General features: G+C 42.1%; 1 protein-coding gene across 1 annotated transcript in view; it reads right to left on the reverse strand.

Annotated features, from left to right (window-relative positions):
- CEP290 (centrosomal protein 290) overlaps positions 1–17,675 on the reverse strand; it is a 239,857-nt gene that overhangs the window by 169,193 nt on the left and 52,989 nt on the right. Inside the window, exons 14-17 of the mRNA XM_089652468.1 lie at positions 13,004–13,166; positions 12,655–12,755; positions 10,339–10,426; positions 5,781–5,893 (exon numbers count right to left, since the gene is read on the reverse strand). Coding sequence (XP_089508594.1) covers positions 5,781–5,893; positions 10,339–10,426; positions 12,655–12,755; positions 13,004–13,166 — 465 coding nt within the window. The remainder of the gene's footprint in view (positions 1–5,780; positions 5,894–10,338; positions 10,427–12,654; positions 12,756–13,003; positions 13,167–17,675) is intronic.

Consider the following 17,675-nt stretch of genomic DNA (forward strand, 5'->3'; position numbering starts at 1 on the left):
ATTTCAGCACCTTTGTATCTGCCTTTGTGCCAGGATGACTGCACTCCTGCGCTGACACGGAAGTGACATCATCCTGCACTGGGCAATCAAGATGGCAGAAGACCAGCACCTAGAAAATCAGGGAGAGGACGGCGGCGATGGAACTTGTTAAACTCCTAAATATATTGGTATGTGAGCTATTTTACTGTTGCAATGGCTTTACTACATCAAGGGTTACCAACCATTAGACAAATCAGGAATTCTGACTTTGCTTTGACATCTTTTGCTGCATGGTTGCTTTGGGTTAGTGACTCGAGAAGTTCTGCAGTTAGTGGAAGGCAGAGAGCAAATTTCAAAAAGAGGTCAGCAACAGGAGCTGACAGAGGGTTTCCATTAAATTCAATATACTTCTTTTTATGTACCTGTAAGAACGGTTGTTTCTGCTTAAACTATCTGCTTATATAGAACAATTCGGTTTCCCCCCTCCTGGGACACATCACGTTTCCCAGGTGGTTTCTGGAAAAGTCTGTATGTGCTGTGTGTCTCGCGGATTCGCAGTGGGAAGAAGTGAGGAGTGGGAAAACAGCAGGAAGTCACAGTCAGCTTCCCACAGCCAAGATGGCGGCTCTAGGGACCTGAAGACTGGTGAAGAACCAGCTTGGTGAGGACAGAATTGATCTCCTGGACAGGTAAGCATCTGTTTACTAAAGGGCAGCAGCTACAATATTTGTAGCTCCTGACTTATTTTTTTTTTTTTTATAACAGACCAAAGTTGCTCTTTCAAGCCCTTAATTAATGGCACTGGAACTTTAGAAGTTAAAGTAAAATTCCAGCATAAACCTAACTAGCCTTAAAATGTCTCCCCCCAACACCTATGCTGACTAACCTTTGTTAAAAAGATGTTTATACTTATCGATTTTCAGCCTGCTCCGATCTGGAGCAGAGGAGGGAGAGCACTCGTCAACCGTTTAGAATGCCTGGAGTAGTGACATAACCCATAGACTCCCATTTCCCAGCTGTTGTCGGTGCACCCTTCTCTCCCCTGCAGCCAGTGCTGGCTGACACGGGTGCGGGATCACATGACCAGACCAGACCAGCTGAAAAAAATGTGCATACATCTTTTTTTCACAGGTTAACCAGCATAAGTGCTAGGAGAAGGGAGGGGACATTTTTAAAGTTAGCAAGAGTTAGGCTGGAATTCTACTTTAAATTAAAATCATCTCTTTAAAGGATAAGTTCATCTTTTAGACAGAAATAATAAATGCACATTTTTTGCAGGTAAAAAAAATGGGTATTTATTATTTTTGTCTACAGGAGCCTGGAAAGCATTGCACCAACGATCAGTAGATCGCTGATGCCATGCAGGTCATCTGCAGACCTGTCAGAATATCTGCTTGACATCCGGGATGTACGAGCAAGCAGATATTCTGACAGGAAGCTTCAATGAACTACCAAGGCGCTTCACAGTGCCATGGTAGTTCATTGAAAACTACAAACCGGGGGGGTCGTATCCAAGATGGCGACCGGAGAGGTTGCATAGCAGAAGCATAGCAGAAGAGCTCCGCCGCTGCACCACCTCATCCACTGCCATCCAGCGGGTGGCAGCCTCTAATCCCGCACCGGGAGCCCCGTTGTCTCTGCCGGCTACCCGAGGAGGGGAACGAAGCGAGTTTGACCCTGCTCCAGAGCACCGGACATTATTATTATTATTATTATACAGTGTTTATATAGCGCCAAAGGGTTTGCTCAGCGCTGTACATTAGAGTAGGGGGACAGTACATGAGACAGTACAGTAACAATACAATACACGAGGGGTTCGAGGGCCCTGCTCTTTCGAGCTTACAATCTAGGAGGGAGGGGGTAGTGGTACAGGAGGAAGTGGCTGTGGGGGATGGAGTGGTAGGAGGAGTGGAGGAGAATGGCTGTTAGGTGGGGGTGGGATAGGCTTCCCTGAAGAGATGGGTTTTCAGGGTGCGCCTGAAGGTGAGGAGGGTAGGTGACAGTCTGATGAATTGGGGTAGGGAGTTCAAGAGGATGGGGAAAGTCCTGGAGAAGTCCTGCAGTCGGGCGTGGGAGGTGGAGACCAGGGAGCTAGAGAGTAGGAGGATGGCACTGCAGTGCAACTACAATCAGGACATGTATTTTGTGCACTGTGGGAGCAATTCCCCTGGCACACAGATGTGAACAAAGCCTAAAAGTGTCCCTTTTTACACCTTATTTGTGTAAATGCCTATACTTACTTGAAGATTGCTTTACAACCCGAGACTAATAACACTCCATCCCCACGACGCAATAGGAGGAGAATCACACAAGAACCGGGGTGAATGGGATTTGCTTCGACTACCATTTTCTGTTTTTATATAATATTAAGACAGGCTGCCGATGTCTTACATTTACTTGTGTTTGTGAATTTTGGGTTTACCCCCCAACTATCTGGTCGTGCTAACATTTTTGAATGGGTTATTAGACCCATAATTTAAAGCCTGCATGCTGTTTCTATGAAAATTGTTGATGCGCAACCCCACTCAGTTGCCGGGCGTGGTTGGAGGGGTCACTGCCCTGTTGTGGAGTGGCCAATCTGTTCTCCATGTTTTACAGCGACGGGGTCTGGCCCTTTGACACTAGGTTTCTTTGTTTTTTCAGGCAACTAGCCTACCTGATCCATGGTTTGTTGTCTTCCTTTTTTAGGGGCTCTTTCGGCCATACTTCTACTGCTGTTTTTTTTTTCTCTATTTATTCAGTACATGATGGTAGTCATACACAATGTTCTGGATCTCCTTGCCACATTTCTGTGGTGTAGATGTCTCATAGAATACTATTGGTAGATTTAACCTTACAAGTTGAAGGTCTGGGTGCTCCAATAAGAAGACCAAACTTTTCTGATGCACATCAAATTGAACCGATAATGTTGTCAGATATCATTTTTCTTATATTTAGACATGGCGATTCATTGCATCTCACATAATGTCCAAGGTTTTAATTCCAAACAAGCGCAAAACTGCCTTTCTCCAATATAGACGTCTAGGGGCGAAGATTATCCTACTACAAGAGACCCATTTTGCAACGACCAAACATCCCACAATTTTTCATAGATCATATACTGTAAGCAGGGGTTTTACAGGGGAGTGCCGATTTTTTTCACAACCAGTTTCCCTTTGAGGTACAACATGGCTACCATGACCCCGATAGCAGGTTCATTATTATTATTAAAGCAACCTTTCGGGTCGCAAACTTACAATAGCTAATGTTTATGCACCGTATTTGGCTCAGGCAACTTTTTTTCACGTTTATTTGATGTTCTGGATAGGTTCCTGTCCCCCCATTTACTGGTGGGAGGTGACTTTAATCTGGTGGCCAACCCCTTGCTGGATAGAAGTTCATCCTCACCTTCTTCCCCGGCCTTCCCTAAAGCTCTTACAAAAAGATTAGATACACGTCCGGTGGTGGACTCCTGGAGAGCACATAATGTGGGAGCAAGGGACTACTCATCTTACTGTCATCCACACGACTCTTATGTTAGGCTGGATTATATCTATTGCACCCCTATCCTTCTGGCCAACTCTACAAAGGCGGGAATACATTTGTGTTCTTGGTTAGACCATCATATTGTGGCGCTGTCAATCACCTTTATAGGTCTAGCGTCTACTCCTAGATTGTAAGCTCCAAGGAACAGGGCCCTCGAAGCCCTAGTGTATCACACTGTTTTGTCATTGTACTGTCTCATGTATTGTCTCCCATTGTAATGTACAGCGCTGAGCGAACTATTGGCGCTATATAATAATAATAATAATAATACTCCCTACTCTTGGCAGATGAATGAGTCTTGGCTTACAGACATTAACGCCCATCAAGAAGTAGCTACTTCCATCCAAGAATATTTTCCACTGAGAGCAATTCCTGACACCTCCCCAGCTATTTTATGGGTGGCCCACAAGGCGGTCCTACGAGGCCGCCTTATCTCTATGGCAGCAGGTAGGAATAGGAAATGTTGGAAACAAATTCAAAACCTTACTAGGAAATTGGAAACGCATTACAGAACTCATGTAGGTAACCCGTCTCTCTTGAATAGAAACCTGATATCACAAAAGTGCTTAGCATTGAATACTTTACCTTCCCAAAAAAACGAGAAAGCCTTGCGTTGGTCTAAAGCTTCCTTTTTATTACATAGCAATTCAGCGTCAACTATGTTTGCACGGAAACTTAACCATTCTATACAACCTTCACATATCTATAAGCTACGAACTAAGAATGGTAACATATCATCTCTGCCTCATGAAGTTCTGGAAATCTTTAAAGAATTTTACTCCTCCTTGTTAGTTCCCCCGCAAACGATTCCTACTCCCCTCGAAGGCTCATGGCTTGATCCTCTACCCCTGCCTGCTCTTACACCCTCTCAGATATCTTCCCTTAATGCCCCATGCACTCTGGAAGACATAACCGAGTGATTAGCGCATTGAGAACCTCCACAGCACCGGGCCCCGACGGGTTCTCGACTAGTTATTATAAGCATTTTGCCCCTCTGTTCTCACAATTGGCACAATGGTTGACTATTAACCTCTTAGCGCCGGCCGAATGCAAATGTGCAGCCTCCCAGCATCTGGGCCTAGATGCTGAGCGGCCGCACATTTGCGTTCTATTAAAAGAAATATGTGCTGAGAGCGTGCACCCTGCGCAAGCTGCTTGCCTATTGCAGATTCAGTCTTCCCAGCCTGGTGCAGGTCTACAATTTTGTTTCTGGTGTCCTTCGACAGCTCTTTGGTCTTCACCATAGTGGAGTTTGGAGTGTGACTGTTTGAGGTTGTGGACAGGTGTCTTTTATACTGATAACAAGTTCAAACAGGTGCCATTGATACAGGTAATGAGTGCAGGGCAGAGGAGCCTCTTAAAGAAGAAGGTACAGGTCTGTGAGAGCCAGAAATCTTGCTTGTTTGTAGGTGACCAAATACTTATTTTCCACCATAATTTGCAAATAAATGCTTTCCAAATCAGCCAATGGGATTGTCTGGATTTTTTTTCTCATTTTGTCTCTCATAGTTGAGGTCTACCTATGATGCCAATTACAGGCCTCTCTCATCTTTTTAAGTGGGAGAACTTGCACAATTGGTGGCTGACTAAATACTTTTTGCCCCACTGTATTAGCACTTGAAAATTGCAGCTCAACTGACTAGTTCCTCATGCTGCTTTTCCTTCTCAGAGTTTGTGCTTTGCTGTACAGAGGATTACAAGAGGGTAATATCAGGTCAAATTCAGGTACTAACACTTGCTTACATTTAATAAGATATATTTATTGATGTATACAGAGCTGCACCACTGTGTTTTTTTATATCTGCATGGAGGTTCAGCTTTAAATAATTTTTTTTAAAAAGACACATCTTTCCCACCTCTCAAGTAAATAATCTTTTTGCACTATTTTCTTGTTTAACATTTTTATTGATTTTTGTTCAAAAATGTACAAATACAACAGGGCACTTCAGGTAAGCATCTTGGACGATCAGGGGGAGGTTAATCTAGCCCAGCAGCTCTGACTGAAGCCACTCCAACATTCACAGTTCAAGAGGGTGATGGTCGAATTCTCTTGGGAGAAAATGAGAGACCCAGGGATCCCAAACTCTATTGGAATGTTGCCATGGTGCCTTGCAATTTAGCCATAAGTGACTAAGGCCCATTGCATGTAAAATGTAACATCAGATATCGGTAATGTATCAGACAACCGTTCCTTTGCCATTTTTGCAATAATTTCATTGACATCTGAATTGCTGTTAAAAATACAGGATCGTTAAACATTTATAGAATATTCTTACCTTTTCCCCAATTACGCCTGTTTTATCCAGGACAACAAAACTGGAGTCTCTCTGTCTAGAACTGCGGTCTGTAGTGGAACTTCCATTCAAGAACAAGTCATCAGCTGTTAACCCTGAAATGAAGAAACACAAAGTAAATAAGCCAGGAAATAAACCAAAATGATTGCAAAACATTTTAATGCCGAGACATTTTTACATGTCAAATTACATAAATAACCAATGGAAATGGATTTTAATTTGCAATTTAGCAAGGAGAAGGGAAAACAGATATCTGACATGAACAAGTTGTGCAAGCAAATAAAAAGGCTAACCAGGCTCTGTGCCATATTTACATATAAAGTATTAAATATTATTTAGTGTTATGAAAAGAGAAGACAGTAGGAGATTGGAAAAATCCACACAAACTGGTCTCATGGGAATTTGAGAGGAATCTGCCACACAAGTGTTTTTCATAAAGATAAATTAAGTGGTGTGCATTACTTATCCCCAATTACATGCTCAGATTGAACAAGAAATTGCATAGTGACTTCCATTGTATGCCTAGTAAAATAAAAGCAAAGCAGCCAACACATCGTAAAGATGAACAGCCTCCATGGCCAGATTTTACATGTGACAAAAGCAGGGGCGTAGATAAGGGGGGGGGGGGGTCAGGGGTGTCTGAAACCCCCCCCCCCCCAGAGGAGAGTGGTCATCCATCCCTGGCTGCAGCCCCTGAAATTTGGGCTGGGCAGTGAGAAGAACACAGTGGCGGTGGGAGGGAGGGGGAGGCAAAGAGAAACCCATTCTATGCAGCAGTGGAGGCGGCGAGCAGCGCCGGGACTAGGGGTGTGTGGGAGGGGCGGTGCTGGTTTTGGTGACAGGCAGCAATCTCCTGTATGGCTTTCAATGAAGCAGCTGGAAGCCACGGGAAGGAAAGGAAGAGAAGCAGCTTCTTGCTGCTTTGTTGAAAGCCATACAGGAGATCTCTGCCTGTCACCACAACCACCGCCGCCCCTACCACACACCCCTAGCCCTGGTGTTGCTCACCTCCTCCACCTCTGCAAAGAACGGTTTTCTTTCGCCTCCCTCCCTCCCACCGCCGCTCCTCCCACCACCGCTGTGTTCCAGCTGCTGTGTTCTTTTCACTGCCCAGCAGCTCCATCCTCTGCACCAATGGGAGAAGAGGGGAGAGAGGCTGGATCTGCTCTGCCTCCCTCCTGTGTCCGCCCAAACTCCAGTCCGTGCATCTTCAGAGGAGGTGTGGGCGAGAGCCATGGGAAACTGAACACAGCAGTCGACAGTCACAGCTCTGAACACAGCAGCCGACAATCAAAGCTCTGAACACAGCAGCCAACAGTCACAGCTCTGATGCTTCTGAAGGAGTCATGGTGAGTTTGACCTTCCACCCACCCCTCCTTCCTTTCCTTCCACCCCTTCCTTCCTTCCACTCACCACTTTCCTTCCTTCCACTCACCCCCTTCCTTCCTTCCACCCATCCCTCTTTCCCTTCCACTCACCACTTTCTTTCCTTCCTTCCACTCACCCCCTTCCTTCCTTCCACCCACTTCTTCCTTCCACCCACCCCTCCCTTCCATCCACCCCTTTCTTCTTTCCTTCCAACCCTCCCTTCCTTCAAGGGGGAGGTGGTGTATGTGTGTGTGTGTGTGGGGGGGCAGCAAATATGCAAGCTGAACTTCCCCCCCAGAAGAAAAAATTATCTACAGCCCTGGACAAAAGTGACAGTTGGGCCCAGGTCTGTGCTGCAAGAGAGCCACAATAGCTCCAGTACAAGGTAACCTGCAATTTTATGTAGAAGCACTGCATATTCTGAAGAAGCAGACTTTGCAGATTATTTGCAGGAGCTGTATAAACAAGCTTGCCTAAGGTTTTTGCTTTTCCAGGAACTGCTGTAAGCACAGACCTTGAACACAGCTGTCATCACAGATGCTCTGTAGCAGAAAAGTAATTCAAAGAGGGACAATTTAACCACTTCAAGCCTGGACACTTTTTCCCCCTTCCTGTCCAGGCCAATTTTCAGCTTTTAGTGTTGTCACACTTTGAATGACAACTGCGCAGTCATGCAACACTTTTTTAGCCAGGTAATAACTGTCCCCATCCGAAAAGAAAAACATACTAGTCCTTAGCAGAGCAGTCAGTAGAACGCCCCCTTGTTGGCCTGTACAGCCAGTGAGCACTCAGCCAAGCGGTTACACTAATGTTATTAAATGCAGCACCATGTTAGCTTCTCCATGTGGCAGCTTTATTTGAGGAACTGGAGAAAAAAGTATGAAATATATATTAAATTAGCTTGCAAAACTAGTTAAAGTATATGTCAGGAAGGCTGAGTGATGTTTGCCTGGAGTCTGGTGTTAGGCTTTAATCCAAAGCACAAGAATATGACACTAAAAACAAAGTTCATAAGCATAAAATGAACACATTCTGTCATCCCAGAGAATATGCTCATATCATGTAAATTATAAGAGCTCTAGTCGGTGATGACACTGCCTTATATGTACTAGCAACTCATAAATCAGATTTCATGTTTATTTACTGGCCTAATACTATTAATGGGTCTGTTAGCTGTACTGTAGCTATTACCTCTCCCATTTGTACTAATGTTTTACAGACCAATATAGTTCTGCCTTATTTAGCTTTCCACAAATCTTTAAGTAATCCCCTTCTCCCAAAATCTAGTCTCAGAAAAGACATTTCACTACAGATCATCACACAATTGGAAAACAGAATTTAAAACCAAGCTAGATATATGTGGGAGTCCTGCACATACCAGTTTTCCCAGGACACCCAATTGATGGTGGAAAACTGGAAATACCTTACAAATTCAGACTTCTTATCATTGTGGAGTGACAAAATGTGTAAGAGTCAATTATTTTCTAAGTTTAACGTGCCAGACCCTCACCTGGGAGCAACAGATGGCAATAATTTAAATAGTTACATAAAGAACATATGGCTGCCCTTGTTTCTTATTCAAATTTATAGTAATCCAAGACGTATAAAAGCAGCTCAACTGCAAAGAATGGGAAATAACCATTGATATGCATTCAACAATGAACTAATCTAAGCCACATTATCTTGTCAAAACGTATATACATCAATAAAGTGACAGCAATCAATGCTCAGCAGAAAATCATTCTGTACAGTAAGAAAAAAAAATGCATCTCATAGAAGGAAAAAAGGGGAAATGAAAAAGTGTTCAATTTCAAAACAACACATACTCACCTAGGTCGATGCAGCATTGATCCATCACTGGTGTGCTGGGCTGTGGAGAGGGCAGGGGCTGGCTCAGGCTCTCAGTAGCTAGCTTAGAGACTGAGCAAGCTGCCAGTCAGGAATCTGGGTGGTTCCAGACAAAAAAGTTGGGATCTCTCCAGAGCTTGGACCAGCTGAGTGACCCCCCGTCAGCTAAATACTGGTCACAAAAATGCAGAGCGTTGGCCCTGATTCTACGTTACTTCTCAACAGAGTACGGCTATATCTTTGTGTACCAACTACAAAGGCAATCAGACTGATTCAAGAGTTAAGTGGGGAATATGATTTGTTTTCTGCCAAGTGTAGAAAAGCAACATATGAGACAAATTGGTGACACAGTATTTAAAGAGATCCTGTTACTAATGTACACAATTCACAATTACATGCAAAAGCAAATTACAATTATGTATTTGAAATGCTTACTTGGACTGCTGTTACTTTTCATAAATTATTTTCTATTCATTTGCAACATACTCTTATATTTTCTTGAAAATTTGACCACTCCATATGCTATCAATTTCTTAGCAAAGCCCCCCTCTCCTTGCACACCATAGCCCTCTCCTCTTCTTGGAGTGTCTAAATACTGTCTAGGCTGGCCCAGCTCCTCTATTCCTCACCTTTTGTGTAGCTTCTAGTGAAGGAGAAAAAGGGAATACCTCTTTGGGTTCTACAGTAGGACCCACATTGTTGTAACAAAGGAGAGCCTTGCCAAAAATAAATTCTGTATGTAGACCAAGTCCATCCTGACTTTTATAACTGTGTTCACAAAGAGCCATTATATCTAGGAAGATCAGCATAAAAAACAGCCATGCTGCTGGACAGCTTAACAGTGGGGGTCCTAGTTGTAGCTTAACAAGTAAGGGAATGAGGGATGCCAGTGAGATATTCATCTCTTTATACCTGTCCACCTTATGGCAGACAAATATTATTATTAATATAATTATGAACTACCTTTTCACTGATTATCTATTGTTTTTCTGTATGATCAAAATTTTATAGAAAAATAATCTAATTATCTCTTATTTTATTTTTAATTTTTTTTAATTTGCTGAAGCTGTTTCCTAGCTAGCTTCCTAGCTCAGTCATAAACACTGTAGAATGAAGCCCATTGAATCTGCCTGGATCTGCTGCCTGTTTATACATAAACTTATCGTTAGTAGAATACCCCTTCAGTCACATACATCTATAGGTTCTAAATAGGACTGCCTATACCACGTTAATGGAGAAATAAAAGATCATCTGGAGAATTTTTGGTGGTTTCAATAAGAAATGTTTAAACACAGCAAAAAAGTAGCATAACAGTTCTTTTTACCAAGAGAAGCAGCTCTCTTTCCTTTCTCTTGAGCCAGTTTGCGAACTTGTTGCTTTAGTTCAACTCGTTCTTCCTCCAGTCGTTCAATCTGTTGAACAATGAACATTAACAGTGAAATCTAAATCTACAGATCTACATTTAAGTATTGTTTTTCTTCTGAATCATTAGTGTTTCTTAAGTACAATTATATCTGATATGTAAAGCCAAAACATTTTCTGGATAACCTGTAAAGTTTGTCATATGTTTGGTTTCAAGCTTCTCTTATTAAAATTAAGCTGAAAAATCAAATTTATTCTACTTATACAGACTCTAGTTGTATGTAGATCAGTCATACACAGAGGCTGTGTGCGCTTGCGAAACTCGGAACTGTGTCGGTGTTAATATCTAAGTGATAGTAAATATCTGATGACACGTGTAGGACAGCGTGCACCATAAACTGCCCAGATTATGAGTGGCTTCAACCTGATCCTTCCCAGGCCACACCATATTGACGCGTTTCACCCTCCCACAGCCCTGAAAAAGGAGGCAGGACCTCGGAAACGTGTTGCGGTCCACCCCCATAGCCTGTCACATTCTCTTCTCTGCCTTCCTGTTAGCGCCATGAGTGAGACGCTGCTGATTTACTATCTTGCAGCAGGTCCCTGCTTATGCTCTGCAGCCCTATCAGTCCATCCAGATTGCGGTGAGCTATAGATCGCACCACCACTCCGACACCTGGAGCAGTCTACAGGTCTCTCAGATGTAAGTGAGAAATGACATTAAAGTGTTGTTTTTAAGCATACACTAATCTGGTGCCCTGCTCTGTTTCCTTTGTATGTGTCTTTACTCATAGACTGGGAGGTCTAAGGAGTGAGATGTCCTACCCTTGTTATCGGATACCTCCTAGTAGGCAGGAACAAGCTTTCTAGATGCCAGCAAACAAAGAGTGAGAGCAACCGATGGGCGTACATTGATAGTTTGAGCAGCACTCCATGTGTTTTTAGAATGATCACAAGTGATAGTAAACATGTTCATGGAAGCCTCTCCTCAGTGCAAAACACATGAAAGCCCACTTGGAGTTTGCAAAAAAACACCTGCAGGGCTCTCAGTGGACCTTCATGTGTTTTGCACTGAGGAGAGGCTTATCTCTAGCCACTCTGCCATAAAGCCCATATTGGTTGAGGGCTGCAGTGATGGTTGTCCTTCTGGAACTTTGTCCCATCTCCACACAGGATCTCTGGAGCTCAGTCAGAGTGACCATCGGGTTCTTGGTCACCACTCTTACTAAGGCCTTTCTCCCCCAACTGCTCAGTTTGGCCGGACAACAAGCAGGAAGAGTCCTGGTTGTGCCAAACTTATTCCATTTGAGAATTATGTAGGCCACTGCGTCCTTCAGAACCTTCAGTGCAGCAGAACTTTTTGTAGCCTTCCCCAGATCTGTGCCTTGCAATAATCCTGTCTCTGAGCTCTACAGGCAATTCATTTGACATCATGGCTTTTGCTCTGATACAATATGCATTGTCAGGTGTGGGGCCTTTTATAGGCTGGTGTGTGCCTTTCCAAACCGTGTCTTATCATTTTAATCCACAGGTGGACTCCAATCAAGGTGTATAAATTACTCACCAACGATCAAGAGAAACTGGAGGCACCTGAGCTAAATTTCAAGTTTTGTTGCAAAGGATCTGAATATTTACTGTATGCCAACATGATATTTCAGTCTTTCCTTTTTCATACACTTGCAAACATTTCTAAAATTCTGTTTTCACTTTGTCATTATGGGGTACTGGGGGAGTGTAGATTCATGAGAAAAAAAAATTAATTTAACTCCTTCATGCCGGATCGTCCCGCCGTGAAGAGGAGTTCCTGCAGCGGGAGGTGGGCGGGGCTTAGTGTCATGTGGCCACGGTGACGTCACGTCGTGACCAGTCACATGATCGGGAAAGGTCCTGATCGCAAGAGGAGACCGGGACCTTTCGGTGAGTACCTCACATGTGTGCTGGGAGCGCGCAGTGTGCGCGCTCTCAGCACATATGTATTTTGTATATTGAACGCAAATGTTCGGCCGCTCGGCGTCTAGGCCCAGACGCCGGGAGGCTGCACATTTGTGTGCGGCCGGCGTGAAGGAGTTAAACAACTAGTATCAGGCTGCAACATAACAAAATTGAAAAAAGTGAAAGGGGTCTGAATACTTTATGAATGTACTGTACATCAGCTACATGCTAACCACACCTGCTGTTACATAATAGACACAGCTTCAAAACTTTCACGTTTCTATATTAGTTTATATGAGACACCAAAATATGAAATTGGTTGTTGGGATAAAATAAAAATACTTACTTCTTTCAAAAGAATCTGGTTTTCTGCTCTGTATTGCTGCTGCTTTAGAGATTTAACATTTTTAAATTCAGTTAAATCAATCATAGATTTAGGATCAAGGCCTGAAAGAAAACAAAAGGAAAAATTCCACCTTTCAATTTTCAGTAAAATACTAAATGAGTCACTTTTCTGTCTCATTCCCTACAAACTGGAAACCATGCAAAAAGCAGGCCAGAGTGCCATCTGCTGGCTGGATGTTAATATAAAAAAACTCAAAAAGCTTTGTTTTTTTTTTAAGATGTATACTAAAGTAAGGTCTCCAGGAACACAAGAAAATGATAATTTATTGTATTAAAAAAAAGCTACAAACCTAAACGTTCTCTTAGATCTTCATTCTCATCAAGAATATCATTCACTTTAAGTTCAAGTCTGTTAACATCTGCAGTCAGCGCCTCTATTTCACGATCCCTTAGGTTAATCTGAGTCTTTAGATCTTTAATTTCAGCAACTGCTTCTTCTAAGCCGTAAACTCCCTTTAAATAAACATACATTGTAGAACAGATCAGTTTACAAACAAATATCCCAAATTTACAAGTCTTTCTTCCACATACAGTACATACATCTTACATGACAGATAAGTAAATAATATTTAAATACAGCGCAGTATATTAACTAAAGTAACATGAGCTCACTTTACTGCAGCACACAGTTTTGTACCTTGATGCATAGAATGCATCAAGGTAAAAAAAAGAAAACCTTCAGCCTTCACAAAAACTTTAATCTGGCCATTAAACTGCACCATTAAACAAGTATAAACACTGTAATACACAAAGATGCTGCAAAAAATAATTGATTGATCATGGGTTATATGCCACTACCTTCAGGTGAGAAAAAGAAAATCAAACAATCTTTCACAGTGGAAAGGAAAATATTCTGGACAGAAATAGTAACTGTGTATACATTTTTAATTCTGTCATTTCCTGTTCAAATGATGTTTGAGGTCTGCTGTCCGGAACTGACCAAGAAATGCTAGATTTTGAGTGGATTGTTACCTTTATTCTGCCTTTCAGGTGGCTCTGTTCCTCCCCATTATGGAGCATGCACAGATGAGCCGATGGGCTCTGTCCAGTCTTTGGGACCAGGCAGAGCCCATCGGCAAATATGCACAGGTGACTTTCTGCGCATGAACAAAAATGGGGAAAGTCTAGGACTTCCCTAAAAGCTGCCTTTTGATAAATAAGTGCATGTGTAGCAGGGCCGGATCTAGCCTATCTGATCTGGGGGTGCAGTAAAAAAAAGTCAGGGGGCATAATGTCAATAGTGTGATAGAGATGCATAGAACCCATATTCCCTGTCCACTCGGCAAGCTTCTGTGCCACAGAGTCACAACCCGAAAGTAACATCTGACAGATAGTGCAGAGGCGGAAAGGGGGTGAATAGAGAGCACTAGTATGTATTAAGATGATTAAACAGAACCTGTGCCCGTTATATCAGATGTCTCTATCAGAGTCCCTCCTTACATCAGGAGTCCTCCTAAAAGTTTCCACTTTACATCAAGGTACCTCCTTATATCAATTGCTTCAACAGAGTGCTTCCTTACATCAACTGTCCCAATCAGAGTGCCCCCTTACATCAATTGTCCCCATCAGGTCTCATGGATAAGTTGGATGCACTCTCAGAGATCTGGGGGGCACACCTAAAATCTGGGGGTGCATAGCCCATCCCAGAACTTCCCTAGATCCGGGCCTGATATGTAGCCATGTATGTGCAGGGGAGAAAACAAACTTAATTCTCGCCTGGTGAGAACATGGAAGTGCTGCTTTGCAACACAACTAAAACACTTTCTTAAAAGATAAAAAATAATAATATCCAATTGTAAGAGAGGGAGGGGGGAGGAGGGAGCGCATCACGATATGATCTTTAGGGTGAAGGTCCACATTAAGTTACAAAAAGATTTTGTGTCATTTTTATTGCTATATTGCTTACAAACTACTAAAATGCATCTATATTTATTTAACTAGAAAAGCTACAATTTCTGGGAAAATTGTGTGAAGTGTTCTTGCCTCCACCAGTAGTCTACAACTGGAGTGGGCGGAGTAACTGGGTGGAGTGGCTTGAGTAACTGTTGTGTGGTTGGAGTGGCTGGAGTAACTGTGAAAAGGTTGGACTGGGCAGAGTAACTTTATGGAGTAGGCAAAGTAACTGTGTGGAGTGTTTGGAGTGAGTAAAGATAGTAAACATTACACTAACCAATTGATTGATCAAATTTAAAAAGTGCACATGGCAAGCTTGATAGAGTGAGAAATGCATTTCAACTTTTAATTATTTATATAGCACATTTAATTGAAATGTTGTTGCCCAAAGTGCTTCACAGTTACATTAAAACATACATTTATAAAAACATTAGCAGCATTATCACCTCAAATACTCTACTGTAGAAAACTTATTTCCAAACCTTCAACCAGAAGCCGGCCAAACTGTCACGAATTCAAAATTAGATTTCAAATAGGGCAGAGAAGAGCGGTTAAAAACAAACTGCTCCAAATTGCTCACTTCACTGGCGTCTTCAAATGGTCGTAGTTTTAAAAACTATAAATCCTACAGCGAAGAGCTTTATATTATCACACTCTAGCTTTTGTCACTCTGCTGCCTGCTCACACACCTGGGTTCCTATGGCAACTCACTCTACAGCAAGGGCAGAAAAGAGCGGTTAAAAACAAACTGCTCCAACTTGCTCACTTCACTGGCGGTTGCCATCTTCAAACAGTTGTAGTTTAAAAATTATAAATTCTACAGCGAAGAGCTTTATATTGTGAGAATCACAAGACCCAGACCTACATTTTGATGCATTGTTGCATAGTATGTTTCTGAAATATTAAAAATGAAGGCACAGTCGCAGTTTAGAAATTGCCCTTCAAATTTGAGGTGGCTAGAGTACAGTTTCAATGAATTTCATTGGGCGGCGTGAGTTGCAAACAAATGGTCATATTTGGAAAACTATCAGGACTATGGCTCAGCCGTGGACATTTTTAGTGGCAACAGGGATAGCTGAACGTTTTGATATAAGATTTGTGTAGGTGGGCTTGAAAATGAGGGAGTGATGGCAGTTTAGAAATCATGTCCTGATTTTTCAGCTCACACTCTAGCTTTTGTCAGCTCCCACTCTAGTTTTGAACATTCTGCCATTCATTCCTATGGGACCACTTTCACCACAAAAACGCCGATATTTCGTGAACCATTCGCAAAATGTTCCACAAAGTAATAGCACACCAATCGGGAACAATCCTCACGTTTCGGTATATTACAGTCTATGTAGTGTAAAAACTGTGGGAGAAGTTAGCATGGTAAATTTGGCTATAATAATAAGATTATATATGTGAGATAACAGTAAGTGGTCTTGCCATGCAAGAACACGTAATGATTATAAGATAAAATGTACAGATATTTAATAGTAAACACATGAACAACTACACACTGCTTTCCTCATCAGTTTAGAAAATAACAGATATTAATGTATGTCAGGAACGTGCTGTTCCCTGCGGTTCGAAGTCTGTTGGCATTTGTTTCCACTGGACACCAGCAGATGTCTCCCTGTAGTTATGATTTTAGTATAATTATCCATGTGCACTTGGCTGGGGGAAAACTTTATATCCTTATTTGTTTCTCAGCCAAATATTTCAGCATGTGGTCTACAGTCTCTGCTTGCTCTGACCTACAGGTCATCCTGAAATCCTAAATCTTAGCCTTGTCCTGTCTCGTATCTACTTATCCTAATGAATAAAGTATAACTAAAAGGTAAAACGTTTTGTTAGTTTTGGATAAAGTGGAGAGGGATTGGAACACGTCAGATTTTTATTGCTATCTGTGCCCCTGTTAGGCGGATTCACCCTCTCCATTTGTCCTGTTTACCATTATCATTGAAAAGAAAACCCCAAATTTTAGGTTGTCCAAGAAAAGTAATAGAGGGGAATGTTTCAATGGGTACACTAATTCTGGTGACTGGGGGGGCCCCCCTAAGGAATTTCCTCAATTTGGAAGGATTTCCTCTCACTTCCTGTTTTCACTATGGGACAGGAAGTGAAGGTAAATCTCCCCAATGGAACATACTGTAGATGGCAAAAAATAAACTGACAGGGGGTTACAACCCTCCCTTACTCTATCCAAAATGATAAAAAAAAAGTTTTGCCTATAGTTCTACTTTAACTTTGGCTCAATTGTTTCAGGACATCTGCATCTTGTTTACAGCTAGTGTTGTATACCGTGCATCTGCATTTTTGGCATTTCAGATCACTCAATGAGTCAGTTTGCTAGCAGTTTTGTTCTTTACTAACATTCGTAGTGTTCATTTGTTGTACATACAGTACACTGCACATACACTGATTTACAATAAACAGTTTTGGAATTTATTCTGCCTCTCTGATCCCACCTATCTTAGTTTTGGATACGGTGGTAGGGGTCGAAACCACTGTCAGATTGTATTGCTATGTAGGGCTTTGTTCGAGAAATTTACCTACACTTCCTGTTCTGCTGACAATATTTTATCAAGCAGAAAGTGAGGGGAACTCTCCAAAAGCAACACAGAAGTTAAAAATTGTATTTTTGTACCTACCTGTAAAAAACTACTTTTTGGAGTACATCAAGGGAGCAGGCTATAATTATGACTGTGAAAGTGTGTAACTGTGCTTAGTTCCAAGAATTATCAAAATTATAACAAACCATGCAATAATGTAAACAATAAACTAATAGCCGAACTCAAAAGTATAAAATACAAATACTGAACGTGAAATGCTCCTTAGGTTGTTTTCACCAGTGTTTTAAAGGTGATGGTCACTGAAACACAACTCTCTATATGGTGTTCTCATATGTCGCAAGTGTTTTCAACAGGGATCAGAACATTGTTTGCCAGTCCATTCCTACAGCTGCAATGCTAAGATGGACAGTACTCAAGCCGCGCTATAGACATTTGCGGGGATTGGCTGTAATGCAAACATTCGCCACAGGATCCTGAGGATACAGAACCCTGTGCAGTTTGGTAATGATCA

The sequence above is a fragment of the Staurois parvus genome, unplaced genomic scaffold, assembly GCF_062004578.1.
Source record: "Staurois parvus isolate SC_StPar_1 unplaced genomic scaffold, SC_StPar_1.0 ptg000025l, whole genome shotgun sequence".
Lineage (NCBI taxonomy): Eukaryota > Metazoa > Chordata > Amphibia > Anura > Ranidae > Staurois > Staurois parvus.